Genomic DNA, 22,854 nt, shown 5'->3' with positions numbered 1-22,854 from the left:
TCACTGCCAAGAGGAAATTAAAGAGAATCTGCCACTTCCTTCCGGCCCAAAGGGGGATGGTGGGGGCGGAAGGCGGGAGGGGGGTGGTGAGCCGTGTGGGCGGGCAATTGCAAGGGCCCCAAATTGCTGTCACCAGCAGTCTCCCGTGTCCTCTGCCCAGAGCAGGTACCTCACAGGTCTGAGCTCCAGCTAGGTGGGATTTAGACCTAGCAATCCACACTTGCCTGGGCTGGTCCCTTACTGGGGTATCAGATATCCTCATCGTCCCCCCAGATTCTATATTACTTCTCAACAGGAAAGGCAACTGATGGCCAGTGCCTCAGGTTTACCATCAGAAGAATGGGCTTCTTGGGCTTTCCTGGTTCAGCTCAAGTCCAGTGAGCATTAAAAGTGATACCCCAACCCCCAGCTTTCTAGGATGAGGAGAAATGTTTTAGGAAGCGCCAGCTCTGCAGAGAGTGGGGATAGAATAATTATGCCAGGACATTAGTCAGTGTGTGAAGGTACCAAGGCTGAAGCAGCCAGCCATGGGTAAAGGTGGAGGGTGTCTTTATTGCACTGTACCAATGTCAGGTTGGGAGGTGCCACCTGAAAAGTTCCTGTTTTCAAAGAAAATACTGAGGTCACTGGGAGTTTTGCTTGCTACTCAGACCCACCAAGGGAGATGGGCACTCGGGGCACCCCTTGGCCTGAGCTCCAGGTGCTGGCCTCTCAAGTCCTGCTGAGCAGGGGCAGCAAAGTGTCCAATGGCATCTGGCTGACACTCTGCACCCACAGCCATCCTAGGGCCAGGCCCAAGGAGGGGGTGACCAGGGGAGGGATGGAAGTCACCAGCCTTGCAGGGGGCTCTCTTTACCGCTTGCCAAGGCTACAAAGGGCTTCTTGCAGAGCTCCCCAGGCACAGCTGGCTCCTGAGCTGTGGGGTCCCCAGGGTCTTGGTCAGAGGCCTCCCGCTTGCGCTTGTGCAAGGAGGGGCTCTCCTCACCCAGCCGACCCTCGGGGAGGCCCTGGCTCCGCAGACAGACGATGGCTGCAGCCTGCTCCGCCAGTTTCTTGGACTTGTTCCTGGGCAGATGAGGCATGGGGCAATAAGGCAGGGAGGCAGGCAGACTGGTTATAGGACTAGAAGTTGGGAGGCCTGACTCTACACACCAATGGCAGAGATTCTGACAAAACTGGGGAAGGGGTCATCGCCCAGGGACACCACTGCCCAGGTAAGCCATCCCCCAGCCATCCCGGGCTAATGCTAGGATCAGACACCACCCCACCCCTCAACCCGCCTGGCCAAGCCTCATGCCCACTGATGAGGAAACTCACCACAAGGTGGATTGGTACTTCTGCTCAGCAACAGTGACAACAGAGCAGAAGAGGCGATCCACGGGGCGCTGAACCTGTACAGAGAGAGCAAAGGAAACAGGGATGGCTGCAAGAGGGACAAGTCCTGGACACCCACCTGCCAGGGTGACAAGAAAGACAGATAAAAGGAAGTACTTCCCACCTAAGTCAAATGAAGGCTACATGCTCCTCCCCAGCAGAAGTGTCTGGTGCATTTTCCAGGGAAGAAATGCAGATACACAGTCAATGAACACGAAACAGCCAGTATGCCTGTCAGGAGTTCTGTCATGGACCTAAGCAAAGGGCCATGAGAGCCCTTAGCTGCATGTGACTACAGAGCTTCCTCCTACTGACATCTGTGTGGGCCAGGTCCCCCCAGATGAGGAGGAGTTCACCAGATGGCAAAGGGGTGAGAAAGGACGATGGCAAAGGGGTGAGAGGGGACAAGGACTGGGGCAAAGATGGTATGCCTGGCAGAGAGACCAGGTGATGTGGCAGACAGAGAGCCAAGTGGATGAGACCTGAAGCAGAAAGACATGTGAGGGTCTTGTGCTCCGTGCTGAGGTGGTAGGGCTTGATCCCAAAGGCGCTGGGGAGCTGATGAGGATGTGAGCAAGAGACAGAGGGCAGATTCATTTTGGAAAAGTCACTCTGGCAGAAGGGGACACAAGGCCCAGAAGGTACAAGGTCAGAAGGTCAGTCCAGAAGAGACAGAGCAACCCAAACAGGCATGCCCATAGGGACCAAAGGAAGTGAAGCAAGACTGTCTTAAAGTTTCTACTGAGGGGCCCCAATTCTATGCCCCACTGGCTGAGGCCTGGTCCAAAACATGTCAGTTTAACTTTTAGATTTGAGCATCCTGCTTAAGCCAATCAGTCCTTTCCAGAGAAATCTCCCATGTCTAAGCAACGCCACCGGCAGGGACTGGCCCAAGTGGCCCCTTACTTATGGCTCTAGTTCAGTTTCAGTGGACAAAAGTAGACAACAGGCCTATGTCAAAGGGAAGGAACTCGCAGCAACTGGCCCACGGAGGGCAAAGCCAGGCTCCAGCCAAGCAGTCTGGAGTTGGTACGAGATGTGGATGGCAGCAGCTGTGAGAGTGCCAAGGGCTGGACGCAGGGCAGGCCACAGCCAGGAACTCACCGTTTCATATACAGGCTGTGCCAACTTCTCCCTCCGGCACCACTCCAGCAGGCACATCTTAGGAGTGATCTGGGGCGAGTATGCTCTCCTAGGGTAAGAGAAGAGGGAGTCATGGCCCATCAGCACCCCATTCCTCAGCAGCGGCCCTACTCAGGTCCTGGTAGGAGCTGTAGGAACTGAGACAACACACTGCTGCCTTAAGACCCCTGTACCTATTCCCCTGAGCTCCCATTTCTGTCCTACCAGTGGCTTGGGGCCTGAGTTCTACCTAAAGGGAAGATGAACTTTAGCTGCTCAGAGAATTGGGGTGGGAAGTGAACTCCAGCACTCTGAGCTCCAGCATGGAAAACAGCCTTCAACAGCCAAGAAAGAAGGTACAGTTTTCCTCTCAAGACAAGGTCAGGAGCGAGGGAGTAGGAGCAGGGAACACGACTAGCCACATGGTGGTCACAGGAGCTAGCTCAGTGCCCACTCTGCTTATGCCCACCGTGTGCCAGGGTGATCCCCTGCTGCCTTGGGCACAGTAGGCTCTGGTTTCAGGGACAGTCAGTAACAGGGTGGCAAGTGCCATGTTCCAACTTCCCACTAGGAGCTCACCCTGGATATGACTGCTCAACAGCTGTGCCCACATCCTTGCTCCCAAGTCATTGCCAGACAAGAGTGACTCCTGGTCTGGGCCCGGGGACCAGAGAAAGGCTCAGATCCCAGATCACAGAGGACAAGGATGGGGGCCCCATTCAAAACTGAGTCGCAGTCTGAGGCAATAATTGCTATGAGGCTACTTCTGCCTAGAAAGGGCATCACAGGGCTAGCGAGGGGTAGTGACGGTGGGCTACTCAGCCAGGTGAGGGCAAAGGTCTCAGTGCTATTGGGGAGCACCTTATAGGCAGCTAGTTCCTCAAGACCAAGGAAAAAACACAGACTTGCAGGAACAGAAGGGAACAAGTCCCCCCGGCCTGAGGTGGGGGAGGGGGTAGGTCAGGGAAAAGGTCTAGTAACCCGAGGGACAACATGCACACCTGACAGTGCGGCCTGGGCTTTCAGGGACTATCTGCTCCAAAGTACTTTCTTTTGGGCTGCTTCAAACAGAACAAGCGGCCAAACCAAGGAGACCTGTGATCCCTATGTTTGGCACCTGTACCATGTGCAGCAGTCAGCTTGTTGGTCCAGTCGGCCTGAGGACACTGGCCCTGGCCCGAGCTGGAGCCAAGCCGGACACCTACCGGTCAAACTTGACAGCCATCTTAATGACGCCAGAGGTGTCTTCGGCTGGCTCTTCTGTCTCCTCTGGGCTCCTGGCCAAGAGTTGGGCCCGCCGGGCCTCCAGCTCTCGTGTGGTCTCCTTGTAGAAGGCACCAAGGCCAAAGGCCTCACTAGGAAGGGACAAGCAGAGCAGAGCAAGCCCCTTAATGGCAGGAACCCAACTACTGCAGGAGCCCAAGGTCCCACCAATGAGAAAGGCCCCCACACACCAAAGTACCACCCAGCCTGGCCATCAGAGAATGTGCTTCCTACCTTCCCTATGGTCACCTAAACAGAAAGATGGCACGTGAACATGGGCCCCTGAGGATGAGCACTGGAGGGCAGGCCGGGCTGAGGGAAAAGGTTCTGAAGGTCACCTGTACCACCTAAGCCCAGCTTCTCTTCTGAGGAAGAATACACAGGCAGCTGTCCCTAGTCCATAAGGGAAGACACGGAGGCCTGACCAACGACTGGTTCCCCACTTCCTGCCCTGACCACAAACAGTTAGGCCAAGCCTTAACTGAGGTACCATCCAGAGCTACAGAGTGACACTCTTGAGAGTTATCCTCATGAACTCACAAGATACCTAGGTGAAGTTGGTTAAGCTATGTGGGATAGGGACAGAAAGAACACCACAAGCCCAGGGTAGGGAGGAAGGTTCTGGCAAGGCTCTTCCCTCCAGGAAGCATTTTGAGGGCTGGAAGACGTTCACAAAGATGGATGCCTGCAGGCAAGCACGGTTCAGAAAGGCTCTGGAGGAGGGAGGGTGTAGACAGCTAACATGACAGAGAGTTGTCAGGCAGAAGAACCAGTACAAGCACAGGCAGACAGGGAGCTCTGGGAACAGACACTAGACCAGGTAGTGAGGGGCCCCAAATATCAACTACCTGAGCTGAAGCTCTAGCAGATCTAGAGGACCAAGAGGTGGCCTCTTAGACCACAGAGTGACAGGATGTGAGTATAGGCTCAGGCCAGGGCCTCCATTCTATAACCCCAACTCTCCTAACCATTGGATCTTGGTGTCCTGCCGTGAGAAAGAGCCCAGCCCTAGAATTCCTCCATCCTACTAGTGCCGTAGTTCCCGAAGCTCTGCTGCTGAGATCAGTCCAGGAATGGGAAGTTCTAAAGCTCTGTAAGTACCCGCTTCTGCGAGGCGAGGCTGTACCACTTCCTCACTCCAGCACATCCACCTCTAGGAGCAGTCTCCCAGGCACCCCTGGTAGAGTTAGCTTCAGGCTCAGGGTCAAGTCTGGGTAATGTCTGCAAGGCCAGATGAACAGCCCATTGCCCCTCTCACCAAATTTCCTGGGAAGACTGGGCGGCATGGAGCAACCTTCCCTGGGGCGACTCCAGTTGTTCGCGTAGCATCTGGCACAGGCAGTACTTGGTGTTGGTATGGTGGTTGTCATACTGCACCGCCTGAGAGAAGAACTGCCATGAGCCCCCCGCCTACCAGGCAGGCTCTGAGGCCTGAGCTATGCTCTGATGGCAGGGAAAGGGGCTCTGAGGGGATATCAGAGGTGTGCTTGCAGCCAAGGCAGGGTGACTCCATAAAAGAACCACCTCCATCCTGGCCACCAACTCCTCCAGTTAGTGACACAATGCTTGAGGCTCACAGCTGAGAAGCACACTCTACTGGACAGTCTGACTAAGGTCCAGATGTGCAGGGGGCCCCTCCTGCATCAGCTACCACAGAGGACCTGCTGCCGGGCATCCTCCAAGGTGGGGAAAGGGGACCAGCGCCTGGTGTGGCAGGACCAGTGCCAGGATACCAGTGGATACCGGCCCTTTCCATATCTTAAACAGCCTGTCTCCAATTTCCCCCTCCACAGGAAAAGCACAGCGCCATCGACCAAGCATGTTCGCTTGTGTTACTCGTCACTTCATCGAGCCAGACAAGCGTGTGGTGCAGCTGTTACCACTACTCAGACTGGGGAATACAGGCTCCAGGAGGCAAGACGACTACCCAGGGACATGCGGGAGCTGGCCTGGCTGGGGCAGGCAGGGAGAGCAGTGGGTAAAGGGTGCCCCAGCCTCCCAGAACCCACCCTCACTTTGCCCCCAACACCCATCTAATACCTCCACCTGGTCTTATGTCTTTGTTGCCTTGCAGACATCATGGTACACTCAGGACAGAGCCCACAGGGGAAAGCCCTGGCCGCCAGCAAAGCCTTCATTCAGCTTGTCTGGGACAGGAGGCACCTGGCCGGACCAGAAGCAGCCCCGCCTATGCTTGAAAGCTGCTCCCTTTCTCTGGCCCAACACACTCTCTTGAGGAGCTGCCAAGGGACAGGCTGAGCAGGAATGATAACATCACCTTTCGCCCACTGAGAAAGTTAGGCTAGGGAATGTGCCTTCTCTGCCACAGACTTGCCAGCCAGCCGACCTAGACTGAGGCAACCCCCAGCTGCCTCTGGCTGACCCAGGCCACTGGAGAGCCTGGTCATCAACCTGCCCAATGGGATACCAAGAACCAGGGAGATGAAGGCCGAAGCATCAAGCAGAAGGAGTTGTAGAGCAGAGGCTGCCCAGCGTTGGACACAGGCCTCAGGGCCTGTCACCCCCAGCTTACACAGCCCTGGGGACACCAACATGCCATGGCAGCCACAACTGCCCAGGCATGGTCATGGTGGTCGGAGGATCTGAGAAGCTCCTGACCCCCAGGCAGGTGGAGCTCCAGGACTGAAGAAGAGGGAGGACGTCTGCTCGGGGTGAGGGCCATGCTCTCCACTCAGGCCCAAATCACATCTCTGCCTACAGACATGCACAGCTGGTCACACGATCCCACAGAGTTCCAGGGTTGTGCCAAAGGGATAGGGTAGGTGCCAAAAAAACTCCTTTATTGGGAAATGCCCCTGGCACTACCGTTAAATTCCTGGTGAGAAGAGAAAGCTATTCCTTGAGAAGGTTAAAGTTAGGCTATTTCCCAAATCAGAGGTTAAAGCATTCTGGCAATCAGCGAGACAAGAGTTTTAGTTGTTTGTTTGTCTTTTTTAGGGCCACACCCACCACATATCGAAGTTCCCAGGCTAGGGGTCAAATTAGAGCTGTGGCCGCTGGCCTATACCACAGCCACAGCAACTCAGGATCCAAGCCACATCTGTGATTTATACCACAGCTCATAGCAACACCAGATCCTTAACCCACTGAGTGAGGCCAGGGATTGAACCCGTGTCCTCACGGATAGTCAGATTCGTCAACCACTGAGCCACGATAGGAACTCCAAGAGTTTTAGAAGTGATTATGACTGATGACCAGGTGACACATCTTTAAGGAGAGAATCTGTCCTCAAGAACAATAGTTACAATGGCTCCTCCTGGCTGTGGCTGCTCGGGCACTGACCCATTGGCATGAGCATCTTCAGTGACACACATGCCACTGTCATTGTGCATCTGTATGTATGTATAGGGTGCAGAGGGGTGACAGGAGACTAAGAGAAAGGCATCATGTATTTGGGGCTCCAAAAGCATCCTGGATCCAGAGGCCCTTGCCATGACCCCCTCATCTTGGAAGCTTTAGAAGAGGATAATGGCACCCGTCCCCAGCACCCCACTCTCTTCACACCACAGGGAGACCCAATGCTACACTATACTAAAAAGAAAAGGAGGGGGACAACCTGGGCTTCTGGGGGCTGGGGGCTCACCCAAAGCAGTTTCTGTAGAAAAGTGGTGACCAGTGAGAAATGTTTGTTTTAAAAAAGTACAGAGGAGTTCCCCAGTGGCCTACTGGTTAAGGATTTGGTATTGTCATTGCAGTGGTTCAGGTTACTGCTGTGGTTCAGGTCTGATCTCTGGCCTGGGAAATTCTGTGTGCTGCCGTCATGGCCAAACAAAAAAAAATGCATAGACGTACGTATCTGATGTACTTCTGCATGACCTCCTCCAAGGGTCTTGGACCCTCCTTGAGGAAGACAGACGGGTTCCACATGGCTGCTCGGGCCACCATCACTGAAGAGGCTGCCGTGGCTTGTCGAAAGTCCTCTATATCCAAATACTTTTGGATGTGGTCATGAGATCCTCCACTGAAAAGCAACAGAGGGTTGAGGGGTAACCCAATCCTCACACCAGCATTTTTAGAAAAAGGCTACTCCCAGATCTGCCACTTACTAAGTGTGCGACCGCGTCCTTCGGTTGTGGGACCTTCGGGAGACTGGAGACTGTAACACACACCCCACTTTGGGCTCAGGAGCACCAAGTGAGGTAAGAGCAAAGCAGCTCAAACGTTCCTGGTACTTAATAGGTACTCTGGAAATTTTACCTTCCGCCCCCCTCATCCTGAACAGTGGCTAAAGCCAGCCCACATCCAAAGGACAGGGGTCTGTAAGTGGATGCAAGATCACAGGAAAACCCCCAGGCTGGGGCTCCCGTATGCCTACTAATGGCTGGGTCAAAACCCTGGAGAGGGAACAGACACAGTGGTGGTCATGAGAGGAAGGAAAGAGGCCCAGGTTGGTCACAATTTCCCTTCTTGCCACCCTGCAAGGGCCCCCTTGGAAATCGCTCTGTCTTTGTCTGTTTTATTAGGAGCTAGGCAGCAGCCTCAGCAGAGACAGCACTGTGTGCAGGGGTAGAGGGAACCCCCCTCAGGTGACAGCAGCAACAACAGGGTCCAGGGTCTTGCACAGTCCTACCCTTTCTCCAAGCCACCCGCTAACACTCCTTGGAAGTCCAGGCCTGGCTCCCTCCCTCCCTACTCCAGTTAGGCATGCCTTTTGTCAGGGCTTCAGAACTTCTTTGTTCCCAACCTGTCAGGCAAGTATAGGGCTGAGATGGACTCCCGACTGGCCTATACAGGCCAGCTCCCTGGTGACAAAAGGGCACTGCTGTCCTATGCTAAACGTTTGGGTTGGTCATCAGTACCTCACAACCGCCAGCCTAGGTTCCTGGTCCTGTCACTGCCCAGATGTGTACAAGGTTTTTGTCTTTTGTTTTTTGCTTTTTGGCTGCACCCCCAGCACGCGGAAGTTCTCAGGCCAGGGATCTAACGCGTGCCACAGTAGTAGCCTGAGCCACAGCAATGACAACCCCAGATCCTTAACCCGCTAAGCTTCCAGGGAACTCCACTTGTCTAGGCTTTAGGCTGTGAGCTGCCTCAGGCCCCCTGAGCCATGGCTCCTGTGCTCTGGCTTGGGACACCTCACCCTACATCCTGCACATTTAACTCTGGGTGTGGCATCACCTTCCCTGGGTCTGTTTCAGGAGCCACTTTCTTGCTCTTTGCAAACACTCCCACCTCTACCAGCCCATCAGAATGTCCTGGGCCCGTGCCTACTGCATCCCTATACTGGGCACTCACCAGAGGCCAAGGGTCATGATAGGCACTTCTCAGGCTCATTCCCAAGTTCATTTTGTTGTTTTGTTTTGTTTTTAGGGCCGCACTCGCAGCATATGGAGGTTCCCAGGCTAGGGGTCTAATCGGCCTACACCACAGCCACAGCAATGCCAGATCCTTAACCCATGGAGCAAGGCCAGGGATCAAAGCCACAACCTCATGGTTCCTAGTCGGATTTGTTCCCACTGCACCAAGTTCATTTCTTTTTCTTTTGCCCCACTCTTTTTTTCTTTTCCCTTCCGGTTACTTTTTGATACTATCTTGTTACATTTTTCTATGCCAGTTCAAATCCCTTCTGAGTGAGATGAGGCATAAAAAGGTAAAGGAGGAGGAAGAAGGGGGGCTTACTTGGCTATGACAGGAATAGAGAGGGTTTCTGCGATGGCTTTGATGGCTTCACAGCTGACAGGGTGCTGAGGTCGCTCCTCCCGCTTCCTTGGAGATAAAGAAAAGAGATGGGGCTGAGGGCTGAGTGCAAAGGCCAAGGCACAGTTAGCACAAGGTTACATTAGCCGGGCCCTACTGTCCTCTTTACTGAACCTCAGGAAGGCCGTGGGGCACAGGGACAGGGTTCTGGGTTACAGGGGCCAGCTCTCCCTGACCTCTGTCGTGTGGGGCAGGGGCAACACAGGTCCACACTGAGAAGGCAAGTCCAGCTCTGGGAGGCCTGCAGGTGAGGCATGGCTGCAAGAGCCGAGGAGGTGGGTGATCACCGCCGTTCCCTAGCTTCCCCTCACCCCCACCAGAGATGAGGGACAGTGCCTTAAGAATTCTGCCCCTACTGTCCTGGTCTTGCCCTCTCCGAGGGACTGGAAACAGCTGCCGCCTCTCAGTCTGGCCACTCCCACACAGCTGCCTGTGCTGAGGCCAAGGCGGGCAGCTGATCCTGGGGAGAGGCACCTGGTACAGGGAAGGCCTGGCAACCAGGGCAGGCCACGAGAAGTTTTTGTGTACAAATGAGTGAATCTTAGGGATGCCAAGGTAAGCCCCGACCTGAACTGTGCTCAGGGACAAGCCAGAAAGATGGTTGACCAGATAGCCCTGGTCGAGGTCTGCCTGGGTGTGTCCCCTCTGCTACACTCCTCCACAAAGATTTGGGGCCAAAGGGCCTTAGAGCCCCCTCAACCCAGCCTCCACATCCATCTCCCTACACACCCAGCAGCCCAACTCTAGCCCACCCTCAACAGTTTTAATGGCCAGAAAGCCCCTCCTTAAACTAGCCCAACTGTCTTCCTAGTGTTTCCAACTCCTGGGAAAAAGGAGTAGCTTTATTTATTCAGAGGACACTATATGCCAGTCACTATGCCAAGGCTGCATATTCACGATCTCATAAAAGCCTCACAACAACCCTATAAAGCATAAATTATCTTAATTTCCAAATGAGGACTGTGGTGCTCAGAGAGGTTAAATGATTTGTCCAAGGATACACAGCCAAAAAGCAGCAGAGCTGGGATTTGATACCAGGCAGTCTGAGCCAGGGGCCTGCTGCCTAAGGGAGGGGTGCCTGTGTAAGCACGTGGCCTTTCACTTCCCCCTGCTGGCTTCAGCACGCACAGCTCTGCTCTTCTCTGTTTTATATGTGGGAGTTCTAGGTTCCCTTTTCTGAAATAGACAACCAGCAAAAAATGGGCTGCTTTTACAAGACTCCTGAACTCAAAGGAACATAACTCAGAAGAGAGGTTGCTCTGGCTGAAAGAGTGATGATCCGGGATTCCATAGAAAAGTACAACCTGGACACAGGGAGCAAGGTGGACTAGGAACCAAGAGTCGCCTCCAGTAACACTTCTGCCCTCAGTAGCAAGCACATCAGCTACAGATATAAGGACTGTTAAAAAGTAGTCACCATGACAGCTGGCAGTCCAACAAAGGCAGACAAAAGAGGCAATGGCTTAAAAGAACAGCAATCTGCCCGTGGTCATTAGAGGGAGAATGCAGTGGAAAGAAAATGAGATTCAGAGTCAGAGTTCTAATTCCACCACTTCCTGGCTACGTGACACAATTTTGAGCAAATCACTCAATCTCTACCATTTACACATCCTGAGCGCAGGGGCGTTCCTCCTTCCTCTTGGTCTCTTTGCATCTCTAAAGCTCGTGCAGTGCCTCCCACCAGTAGATGCTCAAAGAATGAAACAGAACAATGCAGCCCCGCAAAAGGTTTGACTGCCCTCAGGATGTGACAGGGATATCTAAGAGCTGGGCAGAGCTAGGCTGCATGCATAGAGGAGCTGTAGTCATCTGGGGTCCGGAGAAGAATCCTTAGGACGGCTGAGAACCTTCCTGCAAGTCAGTCACTAGAAAGGTAACCACTCACCTCCCATGAACTGCAATGGCAGCGATGCCAGTCCTCTCTATCCGCTTCACAAGGCTCAGGGTATCTTCCAGCTGAGGCAGAGGACCACACAGGGTGATTACTGAAGCCAAAGAGGGAGCAGCTGCCAGCTCCTAAAGTGGGATCACCTCTACCCCTCCTCCAAACCTACCTCAGCCCCTCAAGAACCATCCACATCTCACAGAAAATGGACCTTCAGATGTACCCACACCACCCTTACCGACGGCAGGAGGCGAATCTTGCAGGTCACAGGTCTGCGTGTCCCTTTAACAAGAGTGCTGAGGATCTGCAAAAGGAGAACACAAGAGTGTCTGTCTGCTTCTTCCAGAACAAACACCACAACTGCTTGTACTAATGAGTTCTGCTCCAGACCTGTGAGGCTCTATGTCCACGTCTATGTCCACGTGAATGCCTCTGTTGTGTGCATATATATGTAAACTCCATAAGGGAAGTTCACCTTTTCTCTACACTAGAGCACCAGCCCCAGCAACCCCTTGCCTGGGACATAGTGACATTCATCACTTGGTAAATGAATGAATGCATGCATGAATAAATGAATGCATGAATGGATCTGCATGCATCCTGTGTGGAACACAGTGATCCTTTGCCAGGGCAAACATCAGAACCACCTGGACAGCTTAAGAAACGCAGAAACTTAGACTCCACCTCTTATTCCCTGAAAGAGTTTCTAGGGGCAGGGCTTGGGCATCTGTGCTTTCAAAAGGCTCTGCCCAATACACTCCCTCCTCAAAATGATTCTGCGCCCTAACCCTGGTAGAAAACACATGGCTCACAGCTCCATTCTGGCTTCAAGGCAATGGTTCCTGAATGCTGTTCCAGGATCTGCCAAGTGAGAGAGCAGGGAAGATTGAACAGGTCCTGGGCCCTATCCCCAGGAACCCCTCTCTTTAGGGGAGTCAGATATATAGGAAAGAAACTGGCAAAAGGAAAAGACAACACTGTCAACATATTAAAAAGTATTTATTTGGCACAGTAACGGCAAAGGACTTCAAAGAAAGATCAAGAAAGTCATACAGCAAAGTGTCTGGGAAATAGCAAGACCAGACCACATAAGAGCTAGAGATTGAGAAAGGTGCAGATGACACAGCATGTCTGCAGCATGACTCTCTTCTCCCCTCATCAAAAATTTCTGGCCAAGCAAGCCAGGGGGAAGGTGATCCCAAGAGCTCTCTTGTAAGAAAACTGATTGCCTGTCCAACAAAGCAGGGGGGGACATCCAGGCAGCTGCTGCCAGTCTTGGTTCTAGACAAGTGGGGGCAGCAGAGAGCCGAGTTACAAGAACCAGTGAAGGAGGCCTTTCTCTCAGGGACAGACTAAGGCAGGTCCCTCCAGGAGACATCAGACCAAGAGGCTGGGCTGATAGATGGCTGGACAGATCATGGGCAAGACAGGGCCTCCTGGCCTAGGCACAACTGCCAGGGACTAGCAGAAAGGAACATCCCCAGGTGTTGCACCAGGAGGCAGACTGGGCCTGAGGTCCTAGAGTCACTCTGGCAGGGCTCAAAGGGGCATCTACCCTTTAAGGCGGGGGAGGGACTGCCAGATCCACGGAGACACAGGATAAAAATTCTCACTCTGGTCCTCTCCCTCAAGCTGACAGTATCATCTCTGGGAGTTTCCTTTGCAAGTGCTGACTTAACTTCCTCTATCTTTGGTGATTTAAGCAAGCAACATCAGCTGGTTCGATCTAATTCTGTTTTGCAGAACTTCTCTTGGTGTATTTTATCCAAACAGCTGTCTTTAAGTACCTTCTTCAATATTTTTGTTCATTTCAGAGTTCCCGTCGTGGCTCAGTGGTTAACGAATCAGACTAGGAACCATGAGGTTGCAGGTTCAATCCCTGGCCTCGCTCAGTGGGTTAAGGTTCCAGCGTTGCCGTGAGCTGTGGTACAGGTCAGAGACGTGGCTTGGATCCCGCATTGCTGTGGCTCCAGTTTAGGCCAGCAACTGTAGCTCCGATTAGACCCCTGGCCTGGGAATCTCCCTATGCCGCAAGTATGGCCCTAGAAAAGACAAAAAAAAATTTTTTTTTGTTCATTTCATGTGTGTGTTCAGGACCAGGAACGGAATTAGTAGCCAAAAGTCCCAGGCACTTGCAAGAGTCACACACACTGAGGGGAAAGGATAACTAGAGTCTATCTTCCTGTCACGCTCCAGCTGAACCTCACTGGGACCCAAGTCTCCCAGAATTAAGCTCTACCCTTGTCTCTGTGGTGTCAAAGTCTGTGGCAGAAGAGGACTTGAGACATGCCTATATCTGAGCAGATAACAGCACATCGACCCATGGGCAAGCTCAATGCATCAGATCCACCGGCTGACTCAGAAAAAGCAGACTTTGGAGTTCCCTGGTAGCTCAGCAGGTTAAGGATCTGGCATTGTCACTGCTATGGCTCTGGTTACTGCTGTGGTGTAGGTTCAATCCCTGGCCCAGGAACGATAAAAAAAAAGAAAGAAAGAAAGAAAAAAAAAGGAAAAAGAAAAGCAAGGAGGATGGGAGAGAATAAGCTTGGGAACTAGTGAGACCTGAGTTTAGTTCTCGCCCTGCCGATTGTTAGCCATGGCCCCAGTGCAGTGCAAACAAGGAGGAAACCCAGGGAAGCTGGGGGCCCAGGGAATCTGGGGCAGGAGTGAGAGAGAAGATACTACTGATATAAGGTCTTAAACTGAGGTTCTTAATCCAGGGAGGGTACACCAGAGTTACACGGGAGGCTTTTTCAAAAGATTAATACCCAATTCCCTGCCCTTATCTCCCGCAAGAATATACAGAATTGTTCATAGTCAGCATCCTTTTAAAAAAATTATTGTGCAAAAAAAAAGGGAGTTCCCGTCGGGGCGCAGTGGTTAACGAATCCGACTAGGAACCATGAGGTTGCGGGTTCAGTTCCTGCCCTTGCTCAGTGGGTTAACGATCCGGCGTTGCCATGAGCTGTGGTGTAGGTTGCAGACGCGGCTCGGATCCCACGTTGCTGTGGCTCTGGCGTAGGCTGGCAGCTACAGCTCCGATTAGACCCCTAGCCTGGGAACATCCCATATGCCTCGGGAGCGGCCCAAGAAATGGCCAAAAAAAAAAAAAAAAATTATTGTGAAGTTCCTGTTGTGGCGCAGTGGAAACTAATCCGACTAGGAACCATGAGGTTTCGAGTTTGATCCCTGGCCTTGCTCAGTGGGTTAAGGATTCGGCATTGCCATGAGCTGTGGTGTAGGTTGCAGACGAGGCTCGGATCTGGCGTTGCTGTGGCTGTGGTGTAGGCCAGCAGCCATAGCTCCAATTAGACCCCTGACCTGGGAACCTCCATGTTCCACAGGTGCGGCCTTGAAAGACAAAAAACCAAAAAAAAAAATTACTGTGGTAAAATAAACATAACAAAATTGTTACACAGCAGAAATTATCAACTATACGTCAATAAAAATTTTTTAAAATGAAAAAAACAAAGATAAAATTGTCTGTTTTAACCACGTTAAGTGGTTAAATTCAGTGGTATTAGTTCACAATTTTGTACAACCATCACCATTATTAATTTCCAAAATTTTTCATTGCCTCAAACAAGCATACTTTTTTGAAAAAATGTCTGTGGGTGGTCCTGAGATGCTTCCACAGATGGAACCATGGACCTGAAACACCAAGCCTGGAAGGACCTACAAAGCTCCCCCAGTTTACCAGCACAGTTTGAGCCTGAATCAGCCCACTCATCCTGGGTCTCATCTGGCTTTACTGCAGAAGCCTTCCACCTCCCTTCCATAAGACAAACCTCGTTCACTAGTCTGACCTGGCTCATCTGACCACCCCACCAGTCAGAGAATTAGGGAAATGAACTGAGCTTCTGAGGTGGGGTGTTAACTCTGCTGCTTCATGTGTGAAATGTGCCCCAAAAGGGCAGGGGCGAGGACAGAGGCAACAGCATGAGTGGGAGCAGTCAGAAGACTGGAGGACAACAAAAATTCCTGTATGTATATGGCATGAAGCAAACCAACTGCTATCAAGGCCCCTTCCCCTGTGTTGTCCACATCCACTCCATCCTGCATAGAGGTGTCTGACTGGAGGTTCCTAAGTCCAAGTATCCACTTGCCTATGGCTAGACACTTATAAACTACACCCAGGCCCCTTCAAGCTGAGATGCTACTGAGAGGAGGCACTGATGCTGGGGTAGCAAGACCATGGCTGTAGACTCAGCTTCACCTGCTTATATTTCCTACATGATCTTGAGCCAAATTGTTTTTATCTTTCTGTGCTTTAGTTTTATTATTCTTTTTTTTTTTTCTTGTTTTCTTTTTTCTTTTTTGGCTGCCTCATGGCATATGGAGTTCCCATGCCAGGGATCAGATCTAAGCTGCAGTTGTGACCTACACACAGCTGTGACAACACTGGATCCTTAACCCAGATCCTCAAACCAGTGTCCCAGCACTGCAGAGACACCACTGATCCCAATGTGCCACAGCAGGAACTCCTAGGTTTTTATTTTTGATTAAATGGAGAGAACAAATGCCAACCTTGTCTACTTTGAAGGATTTGGGGAACAAATGCTGGAATTACTATGGAAAGGAAATTACCCTATAAACAGTATCTATGCCTGTCTGCACACAGGAAAAATAAGAAGGCACCTAGCCCATAAACATGCTGGCCTTCCTATATCCCAGACGCGGTGGAGCTGGAGGAATATACGGGGTTGAGCTGCTAACACAGCAATGGCAGCTCTTATTGGTGGTGCCTTATCGCAAGCTGCTCTAGCCTGTCAGAGGGCCTGAGAGATTTAGAGCCCAGAGATGGAAGCAGGGATGGAGAATGAAAAGGAAATCAAAGGAGCTAAGAGGAGCAACAAAGAGAAAGCTGGTAGACTGAGAGAGGCCAGTAAATGGTGCATATTATACAGCAGAAAATGTCACTCCTACTTGCCCAGACAGCCCACAACACTGGGTGGCAAACATCAACCTGACCCTAAGGCCTCATAAACCAGGCCACCAGAATCCCCAGGGGAAGGGGAGCAGAGGAGATTAACTTCAGCTTACCTTGTATGGCCCTGGCCTGGCCTGCTCTCAAAGGCTGATGGTGGACTCTATCCATATGCACCAGACCCACTGCTGCTCTCCTCAAGCCCCCTGGGAAAGGCCAATCCCCCGCCTGCCTACACACTGACACACACGGCCACTAAGCCTGTCCGAAATCCACAGGTCACCTGGCCTATCCTCTTATGATCTTCTCAGAAGGGAAAGAGGCAATACAGAGGCAGCTCTAAATGAGTCCTCAGGGCCCCTGGCTCTCTGTTGCTATGTCCCTACCTCTGGATTTTAATGGACTCCAAGGCCACTGTAGGCTGGTTCAGGGACTTGTGAAGCTGGTTGCATGTCCAAATCACTGGGAAGACTTAGAAAAAATTTCCAAATTTTTTGAATGACTGATTCTCTAAATCTGGGGGAAGGGTTGGGGAGGTGTTCCAGGAAACTCTAGTTCATACGCATGTTTAAGGCTCTCTGCTTTCACTCATGCAGGACTTACCTTCTCAATCTTATCAGGATCTGATAGCAGGGCAGCTCCCATTCCTCCCTAAGGAAAAGCACACAGAAGAGCTTCTTGTAGCTGGAGGAGGATGGTTCCTCCCTGCGGAATGGCAGCCTTGCAGCACCCCAGCACTTTGCCTCCAAGGGACAAAGGTCCATGGGCAATCAGCACTTCTCCTACGCAGCGTCCATGCCCTCAAGATGGGGGATCAGAGATCGATGAATTCTAAAGTCATCATTCTAATCCTCTCTTAGCAAGACCCAGAGATCTGTGTAGAAGTGGGTTCTGAAAAATCATTTTCCAGAACTGCCCATTTCCTACCTAGGGTTTCAGTGCCTTAATAAACTAAACTCCACCATCTGCCAAGCCCTTAAAAAAACAATGGATCATTCTTCCTTTGAAATGAGATCAAATGCACCTTCTAACTAGCTTACTTGTCTTGACACCACCATTACCAGCAAAGCCACTCAGAGGCACACAACCGGCAAACCTTGTCTGGGTGCTGCTCCTCTGCCAGCAACAACTGCCCGTCCAGCCCTTAGCACCCAGACCAATGTCAGACTCTAACAAAAGCCCCAGCTAAGGGAAACCAACCACCCCTGGAGTCATTTAAGTCTTAACAATAACAAAATAACAACAGTGATTGACTCCTGATGGTGAGATTACTAACGATTTTCCTGGGGTTTTTTTTTTTTTTTTTGGTTTTTTGTTGTTGTTGTTCTTGATCTCAGGGCCCCACTGGGACATATGGAGGTTTCCAGGCTAGGGGTCAAATCAGGGCTGTAGCCGCCAGCCTACACCACAGCTCACAGCAATGCTGGATCCTTAACCCATTGAGCAAGAACAGGGATCAAACCCCCAACCTCATTGTTCCTAGTGGGATTCGTTTCCGCTGTGCCATGAAGGGAACTCCAGATTTTCCTGCTCTTTTATGTACTTTCCTTTTGTGTGTGTGTGTGCACTTTCCTTTTGTGTGTGTGTGTGTCTTTTTAGAGCTGCACCTTCGGCATGTGGAAGTTCCCAGGCTAGGAGTCAAATCAGAGCTGTAGCCACCAGCCTACGCCACAACCACAGCAACACGGGATCCAAGCTGCACCTGCAAACTATATCACAGCTCACAGCAACACCAGATCCTTTACCCACTGAGCAAGGCCAGGGATGGAACCCATGTCCTCATGGATACTATCTGGGTTTGTTACCGCTGAGCCACAACAGAACTCCTATGTACTTTTCTATATTATCCAAGTTCTGGACAATGGTATGAACTACTTTAATAATCAGATGGGGATGTATGTTAAAAATCTAAACCCAGAGTTCCCATGGTGACTCAGTGGTTAACGAACCTGAGTAGCATCATGAGGATGCGGGTTTAATCCCTGGCCTTGCTCAGTGGGTTAAGAATCCAACATTGCCATGTGCTGTGGTGTAGGTCATAGATGTGGCTCGGAGCCAGTGTTGCTATGGCTGTGGCATAGGAGAGCAGCTACAGTTCTGATTTAACCCCTAACCTGAGAACATCCATATGCCAAGGGTGAGGGCCTTAAAAAAAAAAAAAAAAAAAAAAACAGGAAAAGAAACAAATTCCGTGTACAGACTGCATATTAATGAATACTCACAGAATGTGCTCAGAAGGTTTAAATTCAGTTACGACAGTTTAATTTCATATCTAAGGATAACACATTAGAACAAGAGAGAACACTGAGCCTGCATTTCAGAGGAGACAGGAAGAGCAGTGGAGCTACTAGCCCTGGACTACCTCAGATATAAATCTTGGTGGCCTTGAGGAAGCCCTAGCCACTCACGCTGGCTCATCTGTCCTTCTCCTCACACAATCCAGCCCTTCCTTGTGGAATCACAGGATCTAAAACCAGTCTCAGTGCCTCTTCCACAACGATGGCTTTCCCAATTGGTATTTCCTTCCTTCCTTTCTATTTAACCTGTTAACTTGCTTTTTGGAACAAGCAAAACATTAAAAATCATAAAGGTTCAGAAGAATAAAGAACTCTCCCTCCCTGAGAAGGAGGGAAAACTACGCAATTTTTTTTTTTTTTTGGTCACGCCCACAGAGTGTGGGCATTCCCTGGCTAGGGTATTGAACCCAAGCCAGAGCAGCAACCCTAGCCACTGCAGTAACAATGCCAGATCCTTTACCTGCTATGCCACAAGGGAACTCAATTCATTTGTTTAATATGATTTCAATTTTTGAACCATAAGAAGAGAGCAGATATTCAGCTGGTATGTACTGGTACGCCACATTGGGAGGCATCTGTTCTGACTGGTTAGTGCCAGTGCTGCAACAGTTGTGAATTATTATTTTGAGTAGCACCACTGCAATGGGTATTTATTCCCTGTGCAAAACCAAATAAAACCTTAGTTTCCTTCCCCAGGGAAATCAGTGTCACTAGTTTCTAGTGTGTCTTTCCAAATATATTCTATGAAAAGGAAAAAAAAAAAATATATATATATATATTCATTCCCCATCCCTCACGTATAAATGTTGATACACCATACACAATTCTGCTCCTTGCTTTTTTCACTTCACGATCTGTGGGAGAGTATTCCAGTTTCAACTCTGCGCTATATATAACTCAGGAGCACTAAGGAGTAATTAGAAGGCAGAAAAACAGGCTGATGTTTTCAACTCCTCACAATTTCAAACCTCCATGATTCCTAGAACAGCTATGCACAAGGCCCTCTTGTTTTCAAGCGCCTAAAGGACCTTTCCCTCAGGTAGTCTCCAGCCTCCTGACCTAAAACAAAGGTCCCCAGGGCAAGTAACTCCTGACAGCAGAGTGGCTGACATTTGCTATGTCTACACTGCAGACCCTGACCTTGCACCCTGTGATAAGGTTCCCAGGGGCAGCCCTGCAGGAATCCCTGTGGTACTGCACACTCAGTCAACTCTAAGGAGTCCACTCCAAACATCCTTTTCTTCCAGCAGTCCCATGAACCCTGAAGACCAACCGTCCTCCTGGCTGCCAGCCTTTCCTCCCTCTACCCTCATCACTCACCTCACTTCCCAGTGCTCCCAGTCGAATCATTTGACAGCCAAGCGCTGTCAAATTCTACCCCAGTTTGGCTTCTCTTCTTTCCTCGCCTCTCCTGTGGACCCAGGACACTTATCTCCTATATCGTGTTCTGACCTCTAGCTTCTTTCTACTTGAATCCACTAGTCATATGTCTTCCAGATTAGTATTTCTAAATATTCCTGATGTAGAGTATATTTAGAAAGACACAAGAAACTAGTAACACTGGTTTTCCCTGGAAGAAGAAACTAAGTTTCTGATCATGTGCCTTCTCTGTTCAAAAAAAGGTCAGAGATATCTAAAATCAAAGTTCAGGAGTTCCCACAGTGGCACGATAGGATTCCACTGCAGTGGTTCAGGTCACTGCAGAGGCTTAGGTTCAGTCTCCACCCAGAGCAGTAGGTTAACAGATTCAGCATTGCTGCAGCAGCAGCGTAGGTCACAGCAGTGGCTCAGATTCGATCCCAGGCCTGGAATTTCCATATGCTGCAGATAGAGCCATAAAAATACAAACAAAATAAAACAGAGGTTCAGCTAATCTGGTCCCAACCAAGATGTTCAAGTCTGTGTCCTCTGCTTCCTCTTTACCTCCCACCCCTCAACACTCTGGTCAAATCAAGGTTGTCGTCATGGGCCACTCCCTCTGCACACAGGGTCCCAAGTCTCCTTATCAAGGAGCACATTTCTCCATAAGATCCTGAGTTTAAGGGCTGCCTTTCTGCTCTTATTCATTTCACAGCAGCCTTGTATATCAGAACTTTTCTGATATGACAATGGGGACATATGTATTGCATCCTCTATTTTTTTAATAATGTATGTCTTGGTTTTATTTATGAAAAGATAAAACCCTGTTCATAGTCTTCTTTCTTTTAACATTCACATCATTTGTTTTATTACTTAGGCAGAAGTGCTGTGTGTGTGTGTTTATGTATATATGTTTATGCGTGTGTGCATGTTAAAATTTCCTTAAGCATTTAAGGAGTTCCCATCATGGCTCAGAGGTAAGCGAACATGACTAGCATCCATGAGGACACGGGTTTGATCCTTGGCCTCGATCGGTGGGTTAAGGATCCGGTGTTGCTGTGAGCTGTGGTGTAGGTCAGAGATACAGCTCAGATCCCGAGTTGCTGTGGCCGGTGGCTACAGTTCCAATTGGAACTCGTAGCCTGGGAATCTCCATATGCCGTGGGTGTGGTCCAAAAAGAAAAAAAAAAAATGATGGAGTTCCCATCATGGTGCAGTGGAAACAAATCCGACTAGGAACCATGAGGTAGTGGGTTTGATCCCTGGCCTCGCTCAGTGGGTTAAGGATCTGGCATTGCTGTGAGCTATGGTGTAGGCCGGTGGCTATAGCTCCAATTTGACCCCTAGCCTGGGAACCTCCATATGCCGTGGTGCGGCCCTAAAAAGACAAAAGACAAAAGATGAAAAAAAATTTCCTTAAGCATTTGAGGGTAATAACATATATTATAGCCCTTGACCCCTAAATATTTCAATGTGCTTTTTTTTTCCTTTTTCGGCCAGCCCATATAGAGTACTCAGCTGAGGGATTGATCAGATCCAAGCTGCAGCTGCAACCTGTGGCAACAGTGGATCCTTTTAACCCATTGTGCTGGGCCAGGGATCAAAACTCCATTCTGATTCCTGCTGATCAGATACACTGCTGATCTTGTTGTTCCACAGGGGGAATTTCAATGTGTATGTATCTCTCAGGAATGGGGATGTTCTTACACAACCACAGAAGTTAACCACTTCATATATTTAAACTGCTAGAGTATTTTTAGCAAATTTACCATGCTCTATATTCCAATTTTGCCAGTTGATCTAATAATATCCTTTTGAACATTCTGCCTATTCGTACAGGATCTAGTCCAGAATCAGGTACTATACTTAGTTGTCCCTTGTCAGTTTCCTTTAATCTGCACCCTATATTTGTGAAGAGTATAAAGAAATCAGTTTAGGAATTCCCGTCGTGGCGCAGTGGTTAACGAATCTGACTAGGAACCATGAGGTTGCGGGTTCAGTCCCTGCCCTTGCTCAGTGGGTTAACAATCCGGCGTTGCCGTGAGCTGTGGTGTAGGTTGCAGATGCGGTTCAGATCCTGCGTTGCTGTGGCTCTGGCGTAGGCTGGCGGCCACAGCTCCGATTCAACCCCTAGCCTGGGAACCTCCATATGCTGCAGGAGCGGCCCAAGAAATAGCAAAAAGACAAAAAAAAAAAAAAAGAAAGAAATCAGTTTACCTTGGTGGAATATTCTTTTGGACAGCCCATGTTGACGTCAATACCAGCCACGTCATCTTCTCTGGAAAAACATGAAGGAGAAAAGCTAATAAATATTCGACTTGAGGGCAGGATGTAGAGCCAAAGGCATGGGTCTGCATTCATGAAATTCCTGCTATGTCCCTGGCCTCTGAAACACACCAACCCTCAGGGTCAGAAGCTGAAAAATCGTATCTCTAAAATGTGCAACTGCTTCCCCTTCTGAGCAGAGCTTCAGAGGAAGAAGATGAGGTGCTCACACACGTAGGAAGGGTTAGTCGTAGAGGACTTTGCCAGATCTGAGTTGCATCAGGTAACTCGAATACCGAGTGACAGCCACACTGCCCTCGATCCCAGAGTTCCCATTCTACCTGGGTCATGAAAGCCATTAGCCAATGCACAAAAGTGACATGAGCACAAGAGCCCTCTCCCAGAGCACTGGTTCTGGTGGAAGGTGCGGGACTATCTTAGTGTGTTAGGCTGCACAGCTGGCTTCCTCCAACAATCCTCATGTGTAGAAAGAACCCTGTCCTCCTATTTTGGTACATACACAGTTAACTAATGCCTGAGTTCCTTCTCACCCTTGTTGTAATTGATAACAACAGCTCATACTTACTAAGCACTCTCTGCATGCCACATACTGCAAAGACATTGATATGCATCGTTTCATTTAC

At 50.2% G+C, this 22,854-nt stretch overlaps 1 protein-coding gene across 4 annotated transcripts in view; it reads right to left on the bottom strand.

Moving 5' to 3' along the window:
- Positions 1-490: 490 nt before the first annotated feature.
- DUS2 (dihydrouridine synthase 2) overlaps positions 491-22,854 on the bottom strand; it is a 44,537-nt gene continuing 22,173 nt past the window's right edge. For all 4 annotated transcript variants that reach the window (XM_047790816.1, XM_047790818.1, XM_047790817.1 and 1 more), the window contains 11 exons: positions 22,163-22,223; positions 16,893-16,940; positions 11,601-11,666; positions 11,363-11,433; positions 9,400-9,486; positions 7,573-7,741; positions 5,018-5,139; positions 3,702-3,851; positions 2,479-2,566; positions 1,318-1,391; positions 491-1,065 (listed from right to left, as the gene is read on the bottom strand). In XM_047790816.1, coding sequence (XP_047646772.1) covers positions 828-1,065; positions 1,318-1,391; positions 2,479-2,566; positions 3,702-3,851; positions 5,018-5,139; positions 7,573-7,741; positions 9,400-9,486; positions 11,363-11,433; positions 11,601-11,666; positions 16,893-16,940; positions 22,163-22,223 — 1,174 coding nt within the window. In that variant the 3' untranslated portion in view covers positions 491-827. The remainder of the gene's footprint in view (positions 1,066-1,317; positions 1,392-2,478; positions 2,567-3,701; positions 3,852-5,017; positions 5,140-7,572; positions 7,742-9,399; positions 9,487-11,362; positions 11,434-11,600; positions 11,667-16,892; positions 16,941-22,162; positions 22,224-22,854) is intronic.

This window comes from Phacochoerus africanus, chromosome 8, assembly GCF_016906955.1.
Source record: "Phacochoerus africanus isolate WHEZ1 chromosome 8, ROS_Pafr_v1, whole genome shotgun sequence".
Classification (NCBI taxonomy): Eukaryota; Metazoa; Chordata; class Mammalia; order Artiodactyla; family Suidae; genus Phacochoerus; species Phacochoerus africanus.
The sequence above is the reverse complement of the archived record's forward strand: the minus strand, read 5'-3'. Positions and strand labels throughout refer to the sequence as shown.